Below are 24,191 nucleotides of genomic sequence, written 5' to 3' on the forward strand. Positions count from 1 at the left end.
TAAAGTTTTAATAATTATTATATTGTTGTTATTATCAGTAGTAGAAGCAGCATTACATTAAGACATACATTATACTGTACAATAGTACATACAATATCCTAATATATTTCTGTCACGTGTTATACTGAATTTTTATTTTGATGGTTTGGCGTGAAGATATTAAAGTTTCTGTGCGTGTATGAAATGACAAGTTACGTAACAGTCGGTGTTATGTTGAGATCCGCGTGTTTTCCGGAAGTCTTTTAAACAAATGAGATTTACATAAGAAAGAGAAAGCAATGGAGTTTGAAACTCAATGTATGTCTTTTCCATGTACTGAACTCTTGTTATTCAACTATGCTGAGGTAAATTCAAATTTTGAATCTAGGGCACCTTTAAGGAAAAAGCACATAGGAAACCATCCATAATTGCTCTTTAATTAAAAAATAATTCAGTATTCCAAACATGAACTCTGATTTATATGAAGAAAACTCATACACTCAGTCACACACACTCACTTGAGTTCATTCTCTAGTGCTGTGACTCTGGACTGCAGCGCCTCCTTCTGTTCCTGCTGCTCCTCCATGTCTCTGATGGCCTTCCTCCTCAATCCCTCCAGCCGCTCTGCCTCAGCCTCTCCCTCATCCACCTGCCGCTTCAGAGCCTTCACACGCAGAGTCAGCTGCAGGACCACAACATGCATTAAACACAGAATCACTCCACAGGACTCTCAACCACATACACGGATCATCACATGTTGTAGAAGAAGACACATTGCTCATATGTGTACGTGTAAGGTGTTTGATTCACCTGGTCTCTCTGCTCCGTGTGCTGCTGTCTCTCCTCATCTAAGGTGATGTTCAGCTCCTTCAGTTTCCTCTCCAACCGTCGCTGAGAGGACAGTACAGAGGTCTTCTCTCTGAAAAAAACACAACTATGCGCTTGGACCTCAGGATGTTCTGAATTTGTAGTGTATTGAGAGTTTTCTCACGCTTAAGATTCTTCAGGTGCTGTTTTAATTTTGTTACTTTTTTATGTAAATAAAACTTTAAAACAACTTTTTTAAAAATGTAATAAAAAAAAATAAAAAAAGTAAACTTTTTTTGTAGTGAGGCCAGTGAAAATATTTGCAGGGCAAATTAAAATCTGTTCAAGTAGCAAATAAACCTCCTGGCCATTTCCCAAATGTAATTTAAAATAATGTAATAAAATGTAGTTACATTATTTAAGTTCATTAACTTAACTAGAGGTTTTCGGGAACTGCTCTACTAACTGCAGTCTGTCTATTTTCTAGCAGCATAGAGTGATTAAAAGAAGTGCTTTTCTCAAGCATTCTGTAGTGCTTTGTGGGTAATGTAATTGTTTCTGCCACTTCATAGTAGTGGTTTTATAACTTTAGTTCATTAGGTCCTTTGTTTACCTCTCCTCTGTGCGCAGTCGTTCCTCGAGTTCCTGGATTTTGCTCTCCAGCTGAGACACGCCATTAGAGGAACGTGACTGGCCCTCCATCTCAGCTACACGAGACTTATACTCCTTTATCTGAAAGAGATGCAGATTAGATGAAATCCTGTGGCCAATCTGAATCAATGCACACTCATATCACACTTATTACTACAGAAACTCAGTCTAAGATAATGCAGCATACACTATGACAGATAAATCTACCATTCTGTTGGATGGTCATGAGGCATACCTGTCTCTCCAGAGCATTTTTGTCCAGCTCCAGGTCTTGTTTGGAGGATCGTTCTTGCATGAGCTCTGCACGCAGCTGTTCAATCTACACCACATTTACATTAAAGCATTTCATTTCCTTTTTCTTAATAATTATTTACTCTGGTACAGTAGTTCTGTGTTATAATATGGCACTTATGGGCTAAGTCCGCAATGTCCACTGATGATAACCGTTTATATATACCTGATCTCGGCTCCTGGTGATTCTTTCTGTCAGCATCTCCGCACTGTTCTTCTCCTCATCCAACTCAAGCTCCAAATGCTTGATTTTGTCCTGCAGGTGGAGACAAACATACAGTACCAACAACATTAGACACCAGACTCTTTAGATACCCGATGTGGAAATGTGAAGGTGAAACACACACCTCCAAACTGCGGATCTCTCGTGAACGGTCGTTTTGTGTGGTACGCTGAGTCTCTATCTCACTCTCCAGATGTTTGAGGCGGTTGGTGAGCAGCTCTTTATCTAATAAAGCATTGTCTCGATCCTCATAACTTGAGAACAGCTCCTTCTTTTGACGGGCCAACTAAAAACAAACAGAATTGAATGACCACAAATTGTTGACTGATTAATTTGCTTGGACAAATTCAAAAGTAAGAATATTTGTATGAGTGTGGCACCTCCTCCTGTAGGGACAGAATGGTGCTCTGAGCTCTCTCCAGCTCACTGAGCTTCTCTTTGGTGTTTTTATTCAAGTCCTGCTGCTCTTTCCTCCACTTCTCTCTTTGCTCATCCAGCTGAGCCTGCAGGAGCCGCACCTCTTCACGGGATGCTGCAGACAAGCGTTCCATCTGACATAGAAAAAGTGAGGGAAAGGAGCAGGAGGAAGCAAAAGAAGGAGATTAGAAGAGACAGAAAGTAAAAGACCGACTAATAACAATGAAAAATGACAAGACTGACTCAAACTCGTGTTGATGAGCACATACTTCTTTATTGAGTTTGTCTAGCGCTCTCTCCTGCTGCCTCCTCTGGTCATCGAGCTGCGTGTTCTCCTTGCGGACTGCTTCTCTGTCTTTCTCCTTCTCTTCCAGATTACGAGCCAGCTCATCCCTCTCCAGGCCCAGTCTGGAGTTCTCGCGTCTGGACTCCTCCAGCTGCTGCCTCAGTCTCCTGGTCTCCTCCTGTTGCTCCTGCTCAGCCTCAATACTCTGAGACATGCGCTCCTGCAGCTGAGACTACAGACACAGACAGTTAAACAACAGAGAAAAGAGAGCGAACAGATGAGTAATGTGTGTTTGAATGCATGATATCAACTAGGGATTTCAAAAGTGACGGATAGGATCATGAAAACACAATAACTGTGCGAGTTTTCAACCATTAACTGATGAAAACAGATTGTTGAAGTCTGAGTGAGAGGGAAAATAGGGTGTACAATTACATAACTATGGCTAAGTCTACATAAAATGCAGATACATTTGAAAACGCCTTTTTATTTCAAAACCATCTCAGTCCACATTAGCGTTTTCCTCAAGTTTCTCCTGCATACTGAAAAGTTGAAAAATGCAAAAAAAAAAGCAAAAAAAAAAAAAAAAAAAAAAAAACACATTGGAAAACATAAAATCATCTTACTGCATATGTGTAAAACACTTGTTTTTTTGCCACATAGGTACAATATGTGTCACATGACTAAACGTCATTGTGTTCAAATAGTCCACTCTACAATGTGAAAACTGCATTTTTAAATTTATACACTTAGGAGAATGTCTTCAAAAAGCTACATTTTCGCAAGACAAAAATAGTCTCAGCATGGATGGAAGGCCAAAACAGAAAAAAAAAAGAAAAAAAAGAAAAGTGTTTTCAAATGTATCCAGGTTAGTTTAGAGGTAGCTTATGTTAATGCGTGTCCTAACCTCGAGGCGTGTGAGCCTCTCCTTCATACGCGTGTTGGTTTCCTCGAGTTCCTTGTGCTCATGTGTAAGATTGTTTGCTTGGGCTTGAGCAGAGCTGAGTTTGTCTCTCTCTGCCTGCAGCTCTTCTTCAGCTGAGAGCAGCTGACTGTGCAGTCGGCCCACCTCCTCTCGCATGTCACTCAACTCCCTGCGCAAGTCCTCCACCAATGAGGGTTCAGCTAGCTGTCGGAGGTTTATAAAAATCATAAGTATAACACAAAGGGAGGTCGACTGTTTTTATGTCATAGTAATTTTAGCCATACTGTACCTGTTTGGCCCTCTCGTGAGCTTTTGTGAGCTCTTCCTTATCTCTGCGTGACTGGTCCTTCAGCCTGTCAATTTCATATTTCTGCTCTGCTTCAAGCTCCTGTTTGCTCTTCTTTAATAACACTATTTCCATTGTCTTCTTGTCAAGATCTGTTTTTAATTTATCCAAATCTGCTTGGGCCTTCTGCAGGTCAGCACGACAACGCTCAAGTTCCTATGAAAATACAATGAGTACTTGAATTCTTAATGTGAGAACATTTATTCATTTCACATTCACTAGCAGATTAGAGTGTACTGTATGTACCTGGCTGACTGTCTGCGTCTGTTTGGGATCTGGTATCTGCTGTTTCATTGTGGTCATTTTCTCCTGCAGATCTTTCAGCTCCTCCTCAAACTCCTCTTTCTCCAGACGAGACTGGAGTAACCTAGCATACCGTATATACACATAGTATAAACATAATATACAAAACACTGATAAAATGTTAGTGATTAATATAAAATATGTACATATTCTGCTGTGTATAGCAGCTATTAAAATGTCCAAGAGGACTTCTTATAAATTTGATAGAGCTAATAGAGTTATATTGGGTGGACAAACTATTGATTTAGTGTCAAGATCCACCATAATGTGATTAAAAAAATGATAAAAGCAATGTTCCCTACAGTATGTGCACATTTTATCAGACTCTGTCTCAAATAATGGTGCCATCTTGCTGTTACAGGCAAAACATTTAGAGATGGCGAAATTAGCTAGGTGTGTTTAAATTAGTAGATTAGCAGTGTATTTCTGAAAAAAAAAAAAAATAAGCAGAAGGATTTTATTTCCAAATTGTTCACTATTTGCAATGATGAATTAGTGATAATCTAATGAAACAGGTTAATAAGAATCAAATTGTATAGCAGATATATATAAAAAATTATGTTTAAAAGCTTGTTTCTCTGAATTTAGTAAGGATTTAATGTTTTAGATTTGTGATTTGGTACACTTAAAAATAAATCACACAAAAACATTTATTAAATTTATTATTAAATAATTTCTTTAAAATTACGGCTGCGGGATCTTAAGACTACGGAAGAGGATTAGGGCCAAGCAATAATAAAAAAATAAAACCCATCTTGAGATTAAAGTTGTTAAATTTCGAGAAAAAAGTCGAGATAAAATGTTTAGAATAAACTCGTTAAGTTACAAGAAAAAAATTGTTAAATTACGAGAAAAAACGCGTTAAATTTCGAGAAAAAAGTCGTTAAATTACGGGAACAAATTCATTAAATTATGAGAAAAATGTTAAATTTCGAGAAAAAAGTCGAGATAAAATGTTGAGAATAAAGTCATTAAATTATGAGAAAAAAGTCGTTAAATTTCAAGAAAAAAAGCGAGATAAAATGTTGAGAATAAACTCGTTAAATTACGAGAAAAAACTAGTTAAATTGAGAAAAAAGTCGAGATCAAATGTTGAGAATAAACTCGTTAAATTACGAGAAAAAAGTCGTTAAATTTCGAGAAAAAAGTTGAGATAAAATGTTGAGAATAAAGTCATTAAATTACGAGAAAAAAGTCGTTAAATTACGAGAACAAATTCATTAAATTATGAGAAAAATGTTGTTAAATTTCGAGAAAAAAGTCGAGATAAAATGTTGAGAATAAAGTCATTAAATTATGAGAAAAAAGTAATTAAATTACAAGAACAAATTCGTTAAATTACGAATTTGTTCTCATAATTTAACAATTAAATTACGAGTTTTTTCTCGTAATTTAACGAGTTTATTCTCAACATTTTATCTCGACTTTTTTCTCGAAATTTAACAACTTTAATCTCGAGATGGTTTTATTTTTTTATTATTGCTTGGCCCTAATCCTCTTCCGTATAAGACTCTACAAATCACACTTACAAATACTAATAGTTGCAATCACATCTCTACAAATAAATCTACAATTTGTCTCATCTACTCTGAGAGTGTATCTCACTCTGCTTTAGGTTGAACCCGTTGTCCACTGCACCGACAAAATGCATTCAATGAAAAAGGAGAGACATAAACATATTAAAAAAATAGAGTCATTCAAAACTAATTAAACTATAGCAAAAAACTAACCAGTGTAAGTGTGACTCACTCTTGTTTGGTGTTACGTAGCTCTTCTCTGCTGGACTGGAACTGCTCTCTCCAATGGTTTCCCTCATCTCTGCTCTCCTCCAATTGCTGCTGAAGAGACCTTACCGTAGAGTTCACACGGTGACGCTCAGCTTCAATAGTTGCCTGAGACTAAGGCAAAGAGATATTGTTGTACATATGTGCGCCATGATTCCTATACAAACTGCTACAAGTTTTAACACTGCTCCTTGAACTTTTTTTATTATAGGTGTTCACCAGGGTTCTGTCTTGAGTGCCTCTAATTTCCTGTACATTTTGCAGACCCTTGGATGCGTACCTGTGAAACCTGCTCCATGCTCGCCCGTAGTCGCTCCATGTCTTGGCTGTACTGCTCTCTGAGAGCTTCTATCTCCTTGTCATGTGTGGAGACCTCATCTTTCAGTGCCCCCTTTAGAGCAGTCAGCTCCCTTTCTCTCTGCCTCAGAATGTCCTCCTGCTTCTGACGCAGAACTGCAGCTTCAGCCAAATCAGCTCTCACTGCCATCAACTCCTGTACACACAAATCATAACTTTTTTTAATAATCTCAATACCAACATAATGACATAATTTTACTACCAATACTTTGTAATTTTTGTCAGCAGCCAAATGTGTATATTATGTGTGAATGAAACATTTGTAAGAATTTTCACAGGTTTCAAAATATAAACCCATTTCACTTGTCACCAACACCAAAAAGATTTTGATTTGAAGTCACAGACCATTTTATTCTTAGTCTGGGGTGTATGTGCATTTGTGATCACCATATGCATAGTGTCAGCTTGAGCCTTGTTGTCTGTCTCTCTCCTCAGCTCCTCCTGTAGTCCTGCCAGCTGATCCTCCAGCTCTCTAACATGAGACTCTGCATTCTCTCTGTCCATTCGCAACTGAGTTAGCCTGAGAGAGAGAGATAAGTACACAAATACAACTTAGCAACTATACCTTATGTTGCACTGCACATAAACTGCAGATGTGTTGAATGTTGGTAAATACACAATAGTGACAAATCTAGTTGTTTTTGTCTTACTCTGAATGTGATTGGTGCAGCTCTGTGTTCTTCCTTCCCAGCTGTTCCTGCAGCTGTACGTTTTCATCCAGACATTTCTCAAGCTCCTCCTTCAAGTCATCAGAACTGCTCACCTGAAATTCAAGGGACAGTGGTTCTATGGTTGTGCTCATAAGTTTACATATTCATGTTTACTTCCCCCTTTCGAAATCTCAAAGGTGTTTAAGGGTGCGTTCACACTTGTAGTTCGGTTTGTTTGGTTCATTTGGTCCGGACCAAAGAAGAAAAACATTTAGTCCTGGTCCGATTAGCGTTCAGACTGGCATTTTTATCACCGAACCAAAAGATACCGAACTTTAAGGCATAGGGATACATTCACAACGTGATTGGTCGGATTTTATGACGTATTGCCTATTTTGAGACTGAACTTACCGAACATCCAAAACAATGCTGTGTATAAATGCACTCGTTGTGTGTGTGTAGCTTGCATGTGATGGTATTTTGGCCAGCTGGGAACTCGTGAAAAGCTTATAAAATGTGTAAAGTAGTCAAAACAGTGGCAGGAATCCATCCTTCACACACACAAAAAATCTGCTGCGTGGAGACGCGCGTCCGATGCCTGTGATGGGCAAACTCACGACTATGACAAGAAAAACCGACATGCGTGAGGATTCTGTCCTTTTTAGGGTCCCATCTTCCCGTTTTTGTTTCGTTTACATGTCTTTGGTCCGTGTTGCACTCCTATATCATTTGAACTGCACCAGAGTTCGTTTGGAAGTGAACTGAGACCCATATTTTCAGCGGTCTCGGTCCGCTTGTTTGGTTCACATATGTTCAAATGAACCGCACTAACCGAGCAATCGCACCAGGGTTCGTTTTAATCGAACCAAACATGACAAGTGTGAACGCACCCTAAAATATTTAAAAAAAAATGAACAGAGATCATAATTATTCAAATTCAAATGTGCAAAGCTTGCAGGACCTGTAACATAATGGAACGTAAAGTAAAATCATTCAGAATGTAATGAATAATATAATTAATAACTTTTTTATTATTCCTTTAAAAATACATTTACAGTACAGTCCAAAAGTTTGGAACCACTAAGATTTTTAATGTTTTTAAAAGAAGTTTCGTCTGCTCACCAAGGCTACATTTATTTAATTAAAAATACAGTAAAAAACAGTAATATTGTGAAATATTATTACAATTTAAAATAACTGTTTTCTATTTGAATATATTTCACAAAGTAATTTATTCCTGTGATGGCAAAGCTGAATTTTCAGCATCATTACTCCAGTCTTCAGTGTCACATGATCCTTCAGAAATCATTCTAATATGCTGATCTGCTGCTCAAGAAACATTTAATGTGTACAATTGTACAAAATATTTGTGTACAATATTTTTTTTCAGGATTATTTGATGAATAGAAAGTTCAAAAGAACAGTGTTTATCTGAAATCTAACCTTTTGTAACATTATAAATGTCTTTACTGCCACTTTTGATTGATTTAATGCATCCTTGCTGAATAAAAGTATTCATTTCTTTAATTTCTTTTCAAAAAAATAAAAATTCTTACTGACCCCAAACTTTTGAACGGTAGTATATAATGCTACAGAAGCTTTGTATTTCAGATAAATGCTGTTCTTTTGAACTTTCTATTCATCAAGGAATCCTGAAAAAAAAAGTACACAACTGTTTTCAACATTGAAAATAATCATAAATGTTTATTGAGCAGCAAATCAGCATATTAGAATGATTTCTGAAGGATCATGTGACACTGAAGACTGGAGTAACGATGCTGAAAATTCAGCTTTGCATCACAGGAATAAATTACTTTGTCAAATATATTTAAATAGTACACAGTTATTTTAAATTGTAATAATATTTCACAATATTACTGTTTTTTACTGTATTTTTAATTAAATAAATGTAGCCTTGGTGAGCAGACGAAACTTCTTTTAAAAACATTAAAAATCTTAGTGGTTCCAAACTTTTGGACTGTACTGTATATATATATATATATATATATATATATATATATATATATATATATATATACACACACACACACACATATATATACACACACACACACACACACTATATAAACTAAGATTAACATCTTGCAGAGGAATGTAAATTTATGAACAGATCTGCATACAAAGATATCTAGACTGTCTATATCTACTAAGATCTCTGACATGACAGGATAATTCCCCAACAGTGCATGATAACTGTAAACTGACATCAAGTGTTTCCATTGTTTTGCCCGCTCCATGCATAGTCTGTCAGTGGCTAACAGGACTAACCAGGACGCTCATGTGCGTCAAACAGTTTTTCACGTAAACAAGGCATTACCAGATTACGCTCCAATTAGCCCAAGACACTATAATCCAAGTGCACCTCTATGATATTATCTAGACGACAGAGTAGTCATTAGTGGTTTGCTACCCCTGTTGAGACATAATAGGCTTAATGCTGTGTAAAGTTCACTATTCCAAGTAATTGCTCACTTAAAAAAAACAGTCCTTTGCCTTTAAGAAATCATCACAAATGAAGTGTTTGAGATTTTTACATTATAAAAAGTTCACAAAAGACTATAATGAATAATATTATACATACATATGATGTTTTATCATACATAAATTACAGGCTATTAGACAATTATTACACTGAATTAATATTAATATTTTGTTCAACATAAAATAAGAAATAACTTCATCAACATTCAACACAGTGTGCAGGTTTATAAGTTGTGTAAGTTTTTTTTAAAACTTAAAAGTAATTTAACAGAATAACTTTGAGTTATTTTTCGATTTGCTGTGCCAGTTTTAAAATTCTCATAATTATCTTGAGCTCAGTTGCTAAGAAACTTATCAATGATGTTAACTTGTTCCTTGAAGCAAAACCCAGACACATCCATCAGGCGTCTAGATCCTCTCTCTATGTCAGGTAATTATACAGAGGCAAAATAATGATCCACTGTTTGCCTCAGAGAGTAACTGTGCCTTCCATTTCAAACATACACTCAGGGTTTACTGAAATGTTCAAATATAAGACTGACAGGGATACTGTCTTACAGTCTTTTTAAGTGCTTATTTATCATTTCTGATGATATATTGGGATTTATACATTTATATTAGATTAGACTGGCAGACTTTTGTGTCTATTAGTAGAAATTGTGTTAGTGCGTGTAGCTGATGGTGGAGGAAAACATTCCTTCCTCCTCTCGCTCTAAAATGGGCTCAGCTGTTGTAAGTGAGTTGGGATCCGCTGCCAATTCATTACAGCTTAGCAAAATATGCCAACACCTAAAAAGCCATCAAATGTAATGCCCATTTTAGCAATGCCTGTCTGAGTACTGAATACAGTGCCAACTGAGCCTACCTCCACAGCCAGGCTGGGTGTTTTTATCACTAGAGTAAATCACCTCTCACTGCTGACACTTGTTTATGATAGCTTTTTAAAAATGGCAGATTTATTTGCAGCTGGGTTTAATCAAAGTCAGTTGACTCTGTGGTTATCTTGGTTACACCCCGGGCAGCTATTTTCTAAGTAGATAATACAAGTACATCTTTTATGTACTTAAATGGGGAATGGCAGCAATATCCAAAACTGTCAGTCAAGATTATGTCTCAATAACTGCTCAAATTGCACTAAAAGTGTGCATTTTACAGTAAACAAACAAGCAATATCTCGATTAAAAAAAGCCAACTGGCTCTTTTAACTGAAAGGCAAGACTTTTACAGAAATTACACAAAAACAGTCTCTGGTTCAAATGCTTTTCATGATACATGTCATCGAATACTATCGAATCCTGTACAGAAAATTGTGTCTTTTTTGTATGTTTTGTCACAGATTGTACTACATTTCACCTGAAATAGTTTTGGGAGCAGAGGTTCAGCTTCAAGCTGAACTAGTTGTGTCATACTGGTGGTGGAAGCGCCCTCAACAAAAGTCATTCATTAGTTTTAAATGTAGGGTTTGTTTCGTGATCAGGTGTTGACATGTTTTATGTTCAAAACTCAGAGTGAACAAATAGCAATGTTTAAAAATGTGATTAACTAAGATGCACTGTACCTTCAAGCCTTGGATCTTATTACAGATGACTCGAACTCTGCGCTTAATGGAAGCATCTCCCTCTGTACTCCTGAGGAATTAGGAGAAACAAAATGTTACTAATGACATTCAGTCTATATATATTGCTTACACATCAGAACAATGGTTTACCCCTGACGTAGAACATCGTAGATTATTTGCTGTATCTGATCTTCGGTTGAGAACTCTGACCCTGAACTTTGACCCTGGTCCATCAATAGGTCAGGGGTCACCTAAATGGAGACAACAGTCTATGAAACATCAAACAAAACCCACAAAACAACTAAGTAACATTTCTTAGACTAAGGAGTATGTTACAACTGATACATCTGAGTAGTAACACTTTGCTGACACCAACAAGCTACACCAAGCTAAATGACATTCAATGCCAGAGAGAACAGAGTATCAGGTTGATGACTTGCTTTACTGTAACCTATTCAGATTACACCGTTCCAAAACACTGACAGCATTTTAAGGCATCAGAGGTACACTTCCAAATGCAAATTCTGTTCCAAAGTCAAGATCAAAAAAAAAAAATGTTAAATCAAAAAGAGCATACTTTTAATAAGCCTCAATATATTTCATCCATTACTCACAGGTGCATCAACTGGAGCAGATGAAGAGACGGCCATGACCTTGGCGACAGAACCTGAGCCACGTCCCAGGCTGCTGTAGGCTGAAGCAGGTGAGGAAGACAGTGGTGAAGAGTATGTGTTTGGAACGAGAGATGAAGCAGGTAATGGTGAGGTTGAGGCAGGTCTGTCGTCTGCATTTAGGACGGGATAGTGCCCCCTGGTGGTGGTCCCAGTGTTACCCGGCTGTGCAACAGAGCCCCCGTCGAACCTGTCGACGAGTCTGTGGGCAGGAGACTGACGGATGGAGCTGTGAGCGTGCTGGTTGTGTGGAGATACTTCGATTGATTCGGATGAGGTGTAATGACTGCCTCCACCTCTCCCTCTTCCCAAAGTGCCATTCAGCCCGGTCTGGTAGGAGCCACCCCACTGATTTCTCTCCATCCTTTCTCTGGGCCGCTCCCTCTCTGGTCCCATACCAACACCTCCATCCAGGTTGGCATAGCTACCAGAGCGTCCATCACCAAGCGGCCGTCGGAGTTCATCTGTAAAGTCTTCGCTGCTGTTTTCTCTCTCCAACAGGGATCCGTGAGACTGAGCACGGCGCAGGGGGGTGTTCCCTCCAGATGAGAAATACGGCCCCTGGATTACCCCATCCTCTCTCCTCCTAACACACAAACAAACACAATCAGCAAAATACAAAGATACATATTTAAAATTTGTTTAAAAAAAGAAAGAAGACGACTGATAAGCACTGCCATTTTTGTTGTGTATGAGAAACATTAGCCAACTCGTTTGAAGGGCGCCACACAGACATTTATCAGCTCGGTCCAAAAGACAGCAAGCAAGTGCATTTACTCGCTGACCGGTTTCGATTACTAAACAAACCACAAACGTCTCTGTGATTTAAACTAGTTTAAAGCCAGATGAAACAGCGCTGACATTCTCAATAACACTGATGCGGAAAACAGGAGAAACAGCTTTTCAACCCATAAATCACCAAAATTTACCATGGATTTACTGTAGTAACACTAACTGTAACCATGGTATTGTTGCAGAAATGTGAAATTTACATATCGAATTGTATTATTTTATTAATGTAGACATGAATTAAATGAGTAATGGAATATCATTACAGTATTTTTTAAGCTATAGCAGTTTTTGTGCATTTGTATTTATACTTAATGTTTAGGCTACTGTTTTTTTTAAATATAACAAATACCAAAGAATCCATATCCGTTTTTGAGGTGAGGTGCTATGGTTTTACTTGTGGTTATTATCTACAATGATAGGCTACTATGAAAGACCTATGGTTAATTTTAAAAAGAGGAGTCCTAACTCAGTCAGCATTTTTTTAAATGAAGCTGTAACTCACATTTTTATAGACGTTACCGTTTCTGTTAATGGAAATACATTTCTGCAAAATGCACATTTCCAAGAGAGAAAACATGTAATTATTAATATTCCAGACCTGGTGTTACCAAATCAGGTGCTGGTGCCACAATCTGTAAAGCTTGGTGGCACCAGTGGCACAGGTCTCAAAAGTTAGTCTGGAGTCCTGAAAGATATTATCAACTATACATAACACATGTATACAATGTGTTATGCATTTTTATTATGCCATGACTATTTTCAATAAATTCCTCAGTTAAATTGCTTAGGGGTGATATTATCAAAATTTTAACCCTGTCATTTATATGCATCACTTAACCATGTCACTAAACCTCAAAAACTTCACAGGTGTCATAACTCTTAGCCTAATATCACCAGACAGAGGAGCTACGTCCTACATCATACGTCAGGTCAGAGGTCACCCTTCCACCAGAACTCAACTCTCTCATGAATGTGTGTATGGCTGTTGCCGGAAGTCAGTGATTATAGTTTATAAAGTTTTAAATATGGATATTTTTCTTAGAAAAACCCATCGCTTCACTTCAGAAGGCATTTATTAACCCCCTGAAGTCATATGGATTAGTCTTATGGTGCGTTTTGGGCTTCAAAAACTATTCAAAGAAAATATTCAATGCCATTACAAAGCTGGGAAGAGCCAGAATATTATTTAAAGGTGCTCTAAGCGATGTCACGCGTTTTTAGGCCAAAACATTTTTTGTCACATACAGCAAACATCTCCTCACTATCCGCTAGCTGCCTGTCCCCTGAACACACTGTAAAAAAAACGCGGTCTCTGTAGTCGCCACAAGCTCCAAAAACAGCAACAAAAACAAACTGGTGCAGCCTGGACCACGAATCATAATAAACATGCTCCAGCCAATAACCGACAAGAACGATTTTAAATGCGCGTTCATGACTGTTTCAGGAAGCACGGAGGAGAGGGTCTAGCTAGCCTCTGTTTTGTTTGACAACACTTCGAACGTCAACAGGAAGTTACTCCACCCAGGATCGCTTGGAGAACCTTTAATAAATCAGATTGTGTTTGGTTGAAAGAAGAAAGTCAAACACACCTAGGATGGCTTAAGGGTGAGTAAATTATAGGATAATTTTCATTTTGTGGGTGAACTATTCAACTATTCCTTTAATCAGAGAACAAAAGAAAGATAAAGTCACTTTTTGACTGAATGAAGACTATCCAGTTTTATTTCTCATTTGATTACTTTAATTTCTGTAGTATTTCTTATCCAAATACTACTGTTAGGCTCACCTGAAAAACTTAAAGCCATGTTTTTTTCGTTTTTTTTTTTTTTTCATTTTCTCTTTATTCTATTGTATTTATTTGTGCTATCATTTCCAATTTGTTTATTTGTTCTTATTTTTATTACTGACTGTTTACTTGTCTTTTTTTGGTGTAAATTTAGTTCAGAGTTTCAAATAAAGCAAACAAAATTACCCAAATTATCAAAAAAAATTATGAGATAATAATAAAAATATCTATATGGCAGTTTTCCCCGTGGTATCTAAAATGGTATCGGATATCGATATTTTTCAAGGTATCGTATCAAAGTTAGAAATTCAGATACCGTGACAACACAAGTACGAACTACAGTGTAGCAAATCTCAACTTCTTGATTGTTATATCATCAAACAAATGTAAACTATATTATTGCTCAGCAATATATTAAAAGTTGGATATATAGCACATCCTATTTTACCTGCATGCATACAGTAAATTCATGTAAAGCAGTATATACTACAGTATATAGCAAATCTCAGCTTCATGATTCTTTATATCGACTTGTATCGAATGTAAACTGTATTATCGCACAGCTCTACAGTACTGTATATATAAAAAGTTGTATATATTGTGTATTATATCCAACTTTATTTGCATACATACAGCACACTCATGTAAAGAAACAAATCTATATAGCAAAACTTCCAGATTATTTATTTAGTTGCAAAATGTTTTTAGTTAAACTCTTTGTATAAAGTTGAATATATAAGCATGTCCAACTTAATCCACATAGTTTCCTCGCATAAGGATTCGTTCATGCTTGAATGCTTGTATCGTCGCAAAACGTCAACTGTATTATCAGCCAGCTTTAATCCTCTAAATGCAACTACTGTATAATGCATGATGTTAATGTTTATAATATATTAATCTTCATGATTAAATTCATTTTATCAAGAAAATGATTTCAAAAGCATTTTAATTCAGTAAAGATACTTATACATAGGTAACAAATATTTTTATATTTACATACAGTTATTTAGATCAGAGGGTTTAAAGATAATGAAAAATGAAAGATATTGAAAAATCAACAAATATGTTGTATTTAATAAAATAATAATTTGACTTGGAGCATACCTAGGCAGGCTGCTGTAGGCAGGTGGTTGGGTTCTCAGCTGTACTCCATATGAATCTCCTTTCTCTCCCTCTTTCAGTACAACGTAGGGCTGCCCACCGATGCCCTGCACCCTCACTGCCACTCCATAGCGAGACTGCTGTTTTTTGGGCCCCTCTTTCCGAGGCTGCCCACTCACCCCCCCTCCGGTGTCTTGCAGGTCATTTATAAAACGAATCTGTACGCCATAGTCCACGGGGGTCTTCCTACCTGAGACAGGAGCAGACATCCTAGAGGTGAGATGAAAAGAACATGAAGAAAATGTCAAAGTATATTGCACAATGCACAGTGTCAAAGTGTGTTTTTCCAGTGACCTCAAAAATCAAGAACTCTTGGGTTCAAGAACTATTTTTTCTCTCATTTTCTGCAAAGACATTTAAAAAAAAAACATTTCTAACCCTTGAGCCAAACCAACCAGCTCTGAATCACAACAGTACAACGAAATAAAAAAGTATTTCTTTTCCATCACAACCCTGCATGTTCTCTCTCTCATACAGGCCCTGACAGAAGCAATAAGATGTCCCTCAGATTATACTCCACTGCACAACCTGATGTGAAGCCACTTTCCCCTCTACAGGCACTCCTCTGCTCATTCTTAAAAAAGCACTTCACTTCAACAAGGATACCATGGTGAATTCCCTTTTCTTATTTGTGTAACTTGGTTCAGGATTGGGGGCAGTGTCCTACTTTACTCATTAAATAATATGTGATCTTAAAACTTTCTGCATTCAGGCCTAAATGCTAGAAATAATCTGTTTATATACTAAACTAAAAAAAAATTATATAAACATTATCAAGAATTTAATATATGTCATAATCTGAAAGATTTCCGTGCTTTATTTAGACTTGATTGGATTGTGAAAAGTGGGCATTACACTCCAGAATGAAGCCATGTGGTTGGAGGTGAAAGGCTGAACAGGAACAGCTATTTCAGAGGCGGTGCAAGTTACATATTGATAAAGGATTATGAAGACAAACATTCTTTGCACTTATGAATCCTTCACAATAAGACCAGGAATATGCATTAATAATAAGTAAACGGGGTCATTTCAAATTGCCCTTGTAGATAATGATGGTCTGTCTTGAAATGTTTCTAGCCTATGTTACTCTCTAAAGGAGAACTTGAATGGGATTTTTTACTACCAGAGCCCTACTGTTGTGCTCTATTGAGATACAGACAGACACAGACATGCAGACAGTCCAATGAGGTAGGATTGAATTACACACTACTTAATGCTGCCCGTTACCTCCGATTCCTGGCACAGAGGACCCAATGGCCTTCATTATTCATTAACCTGAGCAGAAACGTTTGTTTTTCATGATGTAGACGTACAATTGACTTTCTATCCTAAACCACACACATTTTTTAGATTTTTATATAGACCTAGCATGTTACTACTTCTGATCAAAACTCAGGAAAGCGTCAGCATTACTCATGATGTAATGGAGCAGAAAACTGAAGGTGTGGCTGGTGTGATGGAATGAAAATATCTCAGTAAGGAACATTATAGCATGAAGGGTGTGACGGAGAACAAAGTGCATTCCCAGACAGTGGTACACCTTTACCGATTCCCTTTGTCTTTTTGAGAGAGAGAGTGATAATATAGACTATCTGCATATCTGTGTCTGTCTGTATCACAACAGTAGGGCTCTGGTAGTAAAAAAATCCCATTCAAGTTCTCTATATATTATTTTGTATTATATTAGAATCAGGGATGTCCACTCCTATGACTGAATCATGGAAAAAGCACTATTGAGCAAATAAAAAAACCCCTATGATTTTCCTTTAATTAAATGACCAAAGGTTCAGTTAAAACAAACTAACAGTCAGCCTAAGATGAGTAAGAGAGTGTTAAGAAATACATTTACTGTGTGACATTAAGGAGCCTTCATGACTACTGTGAATACAACGAACGGACTCATTATGTGTTGTGTCATCAGAAAACTTTTAAGATGGCTGACGTGTCCATGTCAATGACTGAGAGCAGACTGAAGAGAGCCAAGCTCACATACGGGAGGCTCCTGTGCTGACAGATATACAAGCAGAAGGTTATACAGGTGTAGCGAGAAAGTGGCAGCAGCACTTCACTGATCGTTTTTCACTCTACAGACTCATTCATCAACTATGTTTATTGTAGTTGCGGAAGGATTTATGTACGTTTAATTAAATTCCAGCCCTCACACTTACAGGTGGAGTTTCAATATCAGACAACAGACTTTGAACACCATAAAAGAACTATAAAGGAAGGAAAGGCTTCTTTAGAGATAGCAGGGGGGACACAGTTATGTTGAATATGATGAAAATGTATCCTGAGGGCCCACACAAATGCTGCAAAAATTTGTGTGGAAGCCAAATGTAATATGGCAATAAATCTTTTTCATTTTTCACAATATTATAAAGATATTGTGTTTTGAGCCAAACAGTAATGCTGGCACTTTTATTAAAGTGCCTTTAAGGTAAGCAAGCTAGTGTACTTTTATTCAATGAGAGCTCGAAAAAAATCCAGTACTTCACCAATGCGCTATTCATGAAAAGTATTACATTATTTTCTATGTAAAAAGCATGTGACATCAACCACATCCATGACAGTGGCCCCTAAACTACAGAAAAGGCCTTTAATTGGAGGTATATTCTCATAAGCACAGCAATTATGCCATAATCTGTCATTTTCATCCAACTTGTTAGTTAGTTTGGGAGATTTAATTCAGTGTTGTTTTTATTATTATTATTATATTTTATTAATATTTATATTTGGCCTTCATTTTTATTTCAGTTTTAGTAATTTTAGTATGTGAACTTAAAGTGTTAGTTCACCCAAAAATGAAAATTCTGTCATTTATTACTCACCCTCATGCCGTTTCACACCCGTAAGACCTAAATTTAATTAAACGTACATAAATCCTTCGGAACGCAAATTGAGATATTTTTGTTGAAATCCGATGGCTCAGTGAGGACTGCATAGCCAGCAATGACATTTCATCTCTCAAGATCCATTAATGTACTAAAAACATATTTAAATCAGTTAATGTGAGTACAGTGGTTCAATATTAATATTATAAAGCAGCGAGAATATTTTTGGTGTGCCAAAAAACAAAACAAAATAATGACTCATATAGCGATGGCCGATTTCAAAACATTGCTTCAGGAAGCTTCGGAGCATAATGAATCAGCATGTCGAATCATTGGTTCGGAGTGCCAAAGTCACGTGATTTCAGCAGTTTGGCGGCTTGACACGTGATCATGATTCGACACACTGATTCATTATGCTCCGATGCTTTCTGAAGTATATTGTTTTAAAATCGGCCATCACTAAATAAGTCGTAATTTTGTTTTTTTGGCGCACCAAAAATATTCTCGTCGCTTTATAATATTAATATTGAACCACTGTACTCACATGAACTGATTTAAATATGTTTTTAGTACCTTTATGGATCTTGAGAGAGGAAATGTCATTGCTGGCTATGGATGCCTCACTGAGTCATCGGATTTCAACAAAAATATCTTAATTTGTGTTCCGAAGTCTTACGGGTGTGGAACAGCATGAGGGTGAGAAATGAATTACATTATTTTCATTTTTGGGTGAACTAACCCTTTAAACTTAATTAATTTCAATTAGTTGCCCTTGCAGCATTTCTATTTTTCAGTTAACGTTTGTCATCTATTCATTTTTTGTTTTATTTCAGCTTCCAAATAACACAAACTATTTTAATCAATTTAATTAAGAACAACAATACTGATTTAACTCTGCTCAATCACATTTGAATATCTACATGATGACGGACAGATTATTTATTCTGTTATGAGTTATGACAGCGATCTGGTCATTGGTCAAACATACAGCCAAAATTCGGTCACGGTCTAAAACGATCCATTTCCTCTGTGTCAGTGTGTCAGTGGCCAGGCAGACAGAGGCACCATTTAGCCTCTCAGCACTGCATTATCTGATAGAGTGAATGGAGGGAGCCCGTGAGTGGGACAGAGGGGGAGTATGAGGACCCTCTTCCCATTATTACAGTGAAGTGGGGCAGAAAACAAGGGCAGCTATGCTGAGAACACTGGCTTCTCTATCACACTCGCACTCTTCTGCTCTCATACACTGATCCAAATCAGAGATGTCACTATTCCGTTCATAGGCAATAGCCTACGGTATGCAGACGTTTACTTACATCCAGAACAAACACACTTCATTTAACCAGTCTAGGAGCAAGTACCTGTGCATTAAGGGCAAAACAATGTAGGTCGACCCACTGCTTTTTCTCTCTTCATAATGAAGCAATGTTTTAAATTTTTTTTCTTGCAATGTATTTTTTAATTTGTTTTTGTTACCAAGATTTATGTCTGGTGCAATGCCTCAATTTCCCCCAGATTAATAGAGTACTATCTGCACTTACCCCATCTTATTCTATCTCCTATCTCATTCTCTCCTGTCCCATCCTAGTAAATCTGAAAGGAGGTTAACACTCCTCTTAATGAAATTCTAAAGTTTTGAAGACATCTGAAATGCAGTGAGAAAGGTACAATGTGAAACAATAGTGTGCTAGATGGCCACAGCAAGTTGTTTAGCAACCGACAACCAATCATAAACTAGGCCTAAACAATGCTTGCCTCGTAAAATATTCATAGACAGTGTACAGTCGCAAAAACTTTCAAAAGCCACGTTTAGCTTCCACACATTAGGGAAACTAGAGAGATGAAAAGACAGTATTACTTCTATTTTATTTCTACAAATATAGTGGTGCAGGTATGACGTCACTTTGTAGGCCAATCGGCAGTTAGCGTCACACTGGTTCCTTCGACAAAAACCCAATAGGATTTTCCATAGGCTTTTGGATTATTGCAAGAAACAAGCTCTGTGATCAACAAAAGTTTATGATACTTGCACATTTTGTCCATCAAGATAATTTTCACAGATGAACACAACTTTTATGAATTTTGAAGCCTAAATGCAAATGTTCTACGTCACTGACTATGTGTTGGCCGGCTACTGCGTTAGCATCACACGCATGCGTCGTGGCGCTCACATGAACAGCGTCAGCCAATAATGAGTCAGCGTTCGGATGCAAATACAGAATATAGATAACATTAAGGTTGAACCACTGTAGTCACGTTGACGATTTTAACGATGTCTTTACTACTTCTCTGGACCTTGAATGTGTTAATTTTGTTACTTTCTATGGGAGATAAAAAACCTCTCAGATTTCATCAAAAATATCTTAATTTGTATTCTGAATATGAACGAAGGTCTGTAAGTGAGTAAATAATGACAGAAATGTCATTTTTGGGTGAACTAACCCTTTAATTGTCTAGGATTAAATACTAACCCAGGATAAAATTTGAACCACATGAAACATGGAACAAGATTATCTAAGGTTACATTAACCCAGGGTTAAAAAAAGAAAGACAGCACCTAATCTGCCCCCCACATCCTTAAAGGGTTAGTTGACCCAAAAATGAAAATAATGTAATTTATTACTCACACTCATGCCGTTCCACACCCGTAAGACCTTTGTTAATCTTTGGAACACAAATTAAGATATTTTTGTTGAAATCCGATGGCTCAGGACTGCATAGCCAGCAATGACATTTCCTCTCTCAAGATCCATTAATGTACTAAAAACATATTTAAATCAGTATTATAAAGCGACGAGAATCATGATTCAGATCAAACCGCCAAACTGCTGAAATCACGTGACTTTGGCGCTCCGAACTGCCAATTCGACCCGCTGATTCATTATGCTCCAATGCTTCCTGAAGCAGTGTTTTGAAATTGGCCATCACTTTATAAGTCGTTATTTTGGGGTTTTTTGGCGCAACAAAAATATTCTCATCACTTTATAATATTAATTGAACCACTGTACTCACATGAACTGATTTAAATATGTTTTCAGTACCTTTATGGATCTTGAGAGAGGAAATGTCATTGCTCCCTATGCAGGCCTCACGGAGCCATCGGATTTCAACAAAATTATCTCATTTTGCGTTCCGAAGATTAACGAAGGTCTTACAGGTGTGGAACGGCATGAGGGTGAGTAATTAATTACATTATTTTCATTTTGGGTGAACTAACCCTTTAATTTCCTCCATCCGTTCATAGGCTGATATGCATCTCACTTCAGGCAGTGTCATACTCACTTGATTCATCACTTTTAAACATGATGACCACAGAATCTGTGTCAGCAGAATTCCACAGAAATCACTGCAGACTGTCAACAGAATTCAAATGCTTGTACACAAAGTTCTGTCAACATAGATTAAGATTTAGCCGATTCAAACAAACAAAAAAAAAAAACGTCAAAATAACTGATTATTATACTGATTATACTTACACATTAGGACAGGCACATTCTGTATTCTACCTTTTACGTCTCATTCCACATGCTCTGGGAGATAAAGCAACAACAAACATTGCAATTTAAAAGTCTTAATGAACCACTCTTTAAAAAAAAAAAATACCCTCACACAGACCCTCCACGGGCATTTGTCCACAGCTCTGAGTCTGCGACCTCTTGATCGCCCATTAAATTGAATTCTCTGATCTTAAATTGAATCGAGACTCTCAGATGTGGAACGACTAATAGAATTAAGAGGGAACTGAAGCAGTAGGACTCGGGAGACATCTGCACAGTCAGTATGGTTTGTATTATCTCTGTTGACTATCCCAAATCATTGTAAACCAAAGTCAATGCATCTACAATCAGTGCATCTGAGTCACATGTTTAATGAATCTTCATATCAATATGAAATGTGACTTTAGTCACATTTTGTCAGGTCAGACCTCATTTAACGTGGGAGGTACAATAGAAAGAACAAGCATGCATAGCATTTCCAGAGTCCTTTAGGTTTTCAACACCAACCTCTCAACATACTTCAGACAGCAACACTTTTGAGGTGGCATATATTAAAAGTATGACAACCAATCTGACTAAAGACAAACACAACCTAAAGGCTGAATCTCTGATCTAGTTTCTATTCATTTACACAGAAAGGATAAACCAATCACTGATACTCACTTTGGAGTGATTTACCTGACAAAGGTGAGATATAGAGTTCATCTAGATTAGTCTAAATTAAAGTTCTCGAGTTGCTCTGAGAATGCATCTGAGAACGTGTAGCCTATCGTAAGCTTTCATCTCATTTTAAAGAGTCTGGTATCCCTCCATTAGTGCTTGACTCCCCTTTGCATTCTTTGTCTCCTGCCAAACTCCCTCTAAATCTCTCTTTTCCTTTATCCCCCCCACCCTTCCTAAACTTCAATCGCTCTTCAAAGACAGACAAACAAGAATTTCTTCTTCTGTCCGTCTATTGGATCTCACCAGCATGACTGACTCCAGTGTTGCCAAACACAAATCATACGGCCAGAAACTCACACAATATAAAATGAAATCTTATCTAATATCAGCTTGGAAAAATTAAAGTATGTCTCTCAGCTGTGAATCACACTAGAGGATTAACGTCTCATGTTAGTGATAGAGATAGCGTTATGTTTGTCCATGGCTCAGCACAATGTAGTCACAGGTCAATAACCAAGATGCCAGTGTAACATGGGGGATGCAAGAACAATACGTTTTGGTTTTATGGTCTAAAAATGTGCAAAGAATGATTCAAATGAAAAGCAAGCTTTTAATTTAACATGCACTGCTGAGTGTGGTTTAGCAGGCTCAAGGGGGTGCTTGGAAAGATTAAGCTTTGTTAAACCTATAAAACAAATTACTAATTAATTGGATTTCATATTAATAAAATGTGCCGTTAGGTCTTTCTTGAGGAAATGACTCCATAATTGCAGCCAGAATTGTTAAAACTTTTGAAAATCAAAAGCTCATGTGTCTTATTAGGGGGAAGCTACTTGATGAGATTGATTTTCACCCACAGAACTGAATGTTTTTCATTTAAAGTCATGATGAAACATGACGAAAATAGCAACAGATCTTTTCTTCCATATTGTGATGTATTGTATGCGTTTCATTTTTTAAAAAGATACAAAATGTACTAGATGAGGGTTGTTGATTGGAGACATAATGTATATGTATATTATGACATCAAAAAAACAAACACATATGAATTCACAATAAGATCAATAACATCCATTTGGAAAATGGACTTTTATTTGATTTTTCACATGAAATTTTATTTCGTGTCAACTTTAAAATTGAATTATTTTAATAACAGCCACTTTAAAGGGTTAGTTCACCCAAAAATGAAAATAATGTCATTGATTACTCACCCTCATGCCTTTCTACACCCCTAAGTCCTTCATTAATCTTCGGAATGCAGATTAAGATATTTTTGTTGAAATCCGATGGCTCCGTGAGGCCTCCATAGCCAGCAATTACTTTTTCTCTCTCAAGATCTAATAATGTACTAAAACCATATTAAAATCAGTTCATGTGAGTACAGTGGTTCAATATTATATTATAAAGTGACAAGAATATTTTTGGTGCACCAAAAAAATAAAGTAATGACTTATTTAGTGATGGCCGATTTCACGAAGCTTCGGAGCGTTATGATTCTTCTGTGTCGAATCATGATTCGGATCGTGTGTCAAACCACCAAATTGCTGAAATCAAGTGACTTTGGTGCTCCGAACCAATGATTTGACGTGCTGATTCATAACGCTCGAAGCTTCCTGAAGCAGTGTTTTGAAATCGGCCATCACTATATAAGTCGTTTTTTTTTGTTTTTTTGTTTTTTGGCGCACCAAAAATATTCTTGTCGCTTTATAAT

The 24,191-nt window shown here is 36.9% G+C and overlaps 1 protein-coding gene and 2 long non-coding RNA genes across 3 annotated transcripts in view; 2 read left to right on the forward strand and 1 right to left on the reverse strand.

The window, feature by feature from the left end:
* The window catches only part of LOC125243069, an 84,820-nt gene extending 72,807 nt beyond the window's left edge, over positions 1 to 12,013 (forward strand). Inside the window, exons 3-4 of the long non-coding RNA XR_007178970.1 lie at positions 11,696 to 11,782; positions 11,874 to 12,013. This is a non-coding gene — a long non-coding RNA (uncharacterized LOC125243069). The remainder of the gene's footprint in view (positions 1 to 11,695; positions 11,783 to 11,873) is intronic.
* Positions 1 to 24,191, reverse strand: part of LOC125243062 (cingulin) — a 29,173-nt gene that overhangs the window by 3,677 nt on the left and 1,305 nt on the right. The window contains exons 2-20 of the mRNA XM_048152341.1: positions 15,433 to 15,699; positions 11,694 to 12,336; positions 11,230 to 11,330; positions 11,080 to 11,149; positions 7,020 to 7,132; positions 6,757 to 6,889; positions 6,293 to 6,505; positions 5,978 to 6,126; positions 4,172 to 4,292; positions 3,869 to 4,081; positions 3,562 to 3,783; positions 2,638 to 2,886; positions 2,332 to 2,502; positions 2,076 to 2,237; positions 1,895 to 1,984; positions 1,673 to 1,756; positions 1,400 to 1,518; positions 790 to 898; positions 498 to 661 (exon numbers count right to left, since the gene is read on the reverse strand). Of these exons, the coding sequence (XP_048008298.1) occupies positions 498 to 661; positions 790 to 898; positions 1,400 to 1,518; positions 1,673 to 1,756; positions 1,895 to 1,984; positions 2,076 to 2,237; positions 2,332 to 2,502; positions 2,638 to 2,886; positions 3,562 to 3,783; positions 3,869 to 4,081; positions 4,172 to 4,292; positions 5,978 to 6,126; positions 6,293 to 6,505; positions 6,757 to 6,889; positions 7,020 to 7,132; positions 11,080 to 11,149; positions 11,230 to 11,330; positions 11,694 to 12,336; positions 15,433 to 15,698 (3,392 nt within the window). The 5' untranslated portion in view covers position 15,699. The remainder of the gene's footprint in view (positions 1 to 497; positions 662 to 789; positions 899 to 1,399; positions 1,519 to 1,672; positions 1,757 to 1,894; positions 1,985 to 2,075; positions 2,238 to 2,331; positions 2,503 to 2,637; positions 2,887 to 3,561; positions 3,784 to 3,868; positions 4,082 to 4,171; positions 4,293 to 5,977; positions 6,127 to 6,292; positions 6,506 to 6,756; positions 6,890 to 7,019; positions 7,133 to 11,079; positions 11,150 to 11,229; positions 11,331 to 11,693; positions 12,337 to 15,432; positions 15,700 to 24,191) is intronic.
* Positions 15,545 to 17,978, forward strand: LOC125243068. The gene is made up of 3 exons (XR_007178969.1): positions 15,545 to 15,705; positions 15,967 to 16,099; positions 16,314 to 17,978. It is a non-coding gene; the product is annotated as an uncharacterized LOC125243068 (long non-coding RNA).

Source organism: Megalobrama amblycephala, linkage group LG13, assembly GCF_018812025.1.
Source record: "Megalobrama amblycephala isolate DHTTF-2021 linkage group LG13, ASM1881202v1, whole genome shotgun sequence".
NCBI lineage: Eukaryota > Metazoa > Chordata > Actinopteri > Cypriniformes > Xenocyprididae > Megalobrama > Megalobrama amblycephala.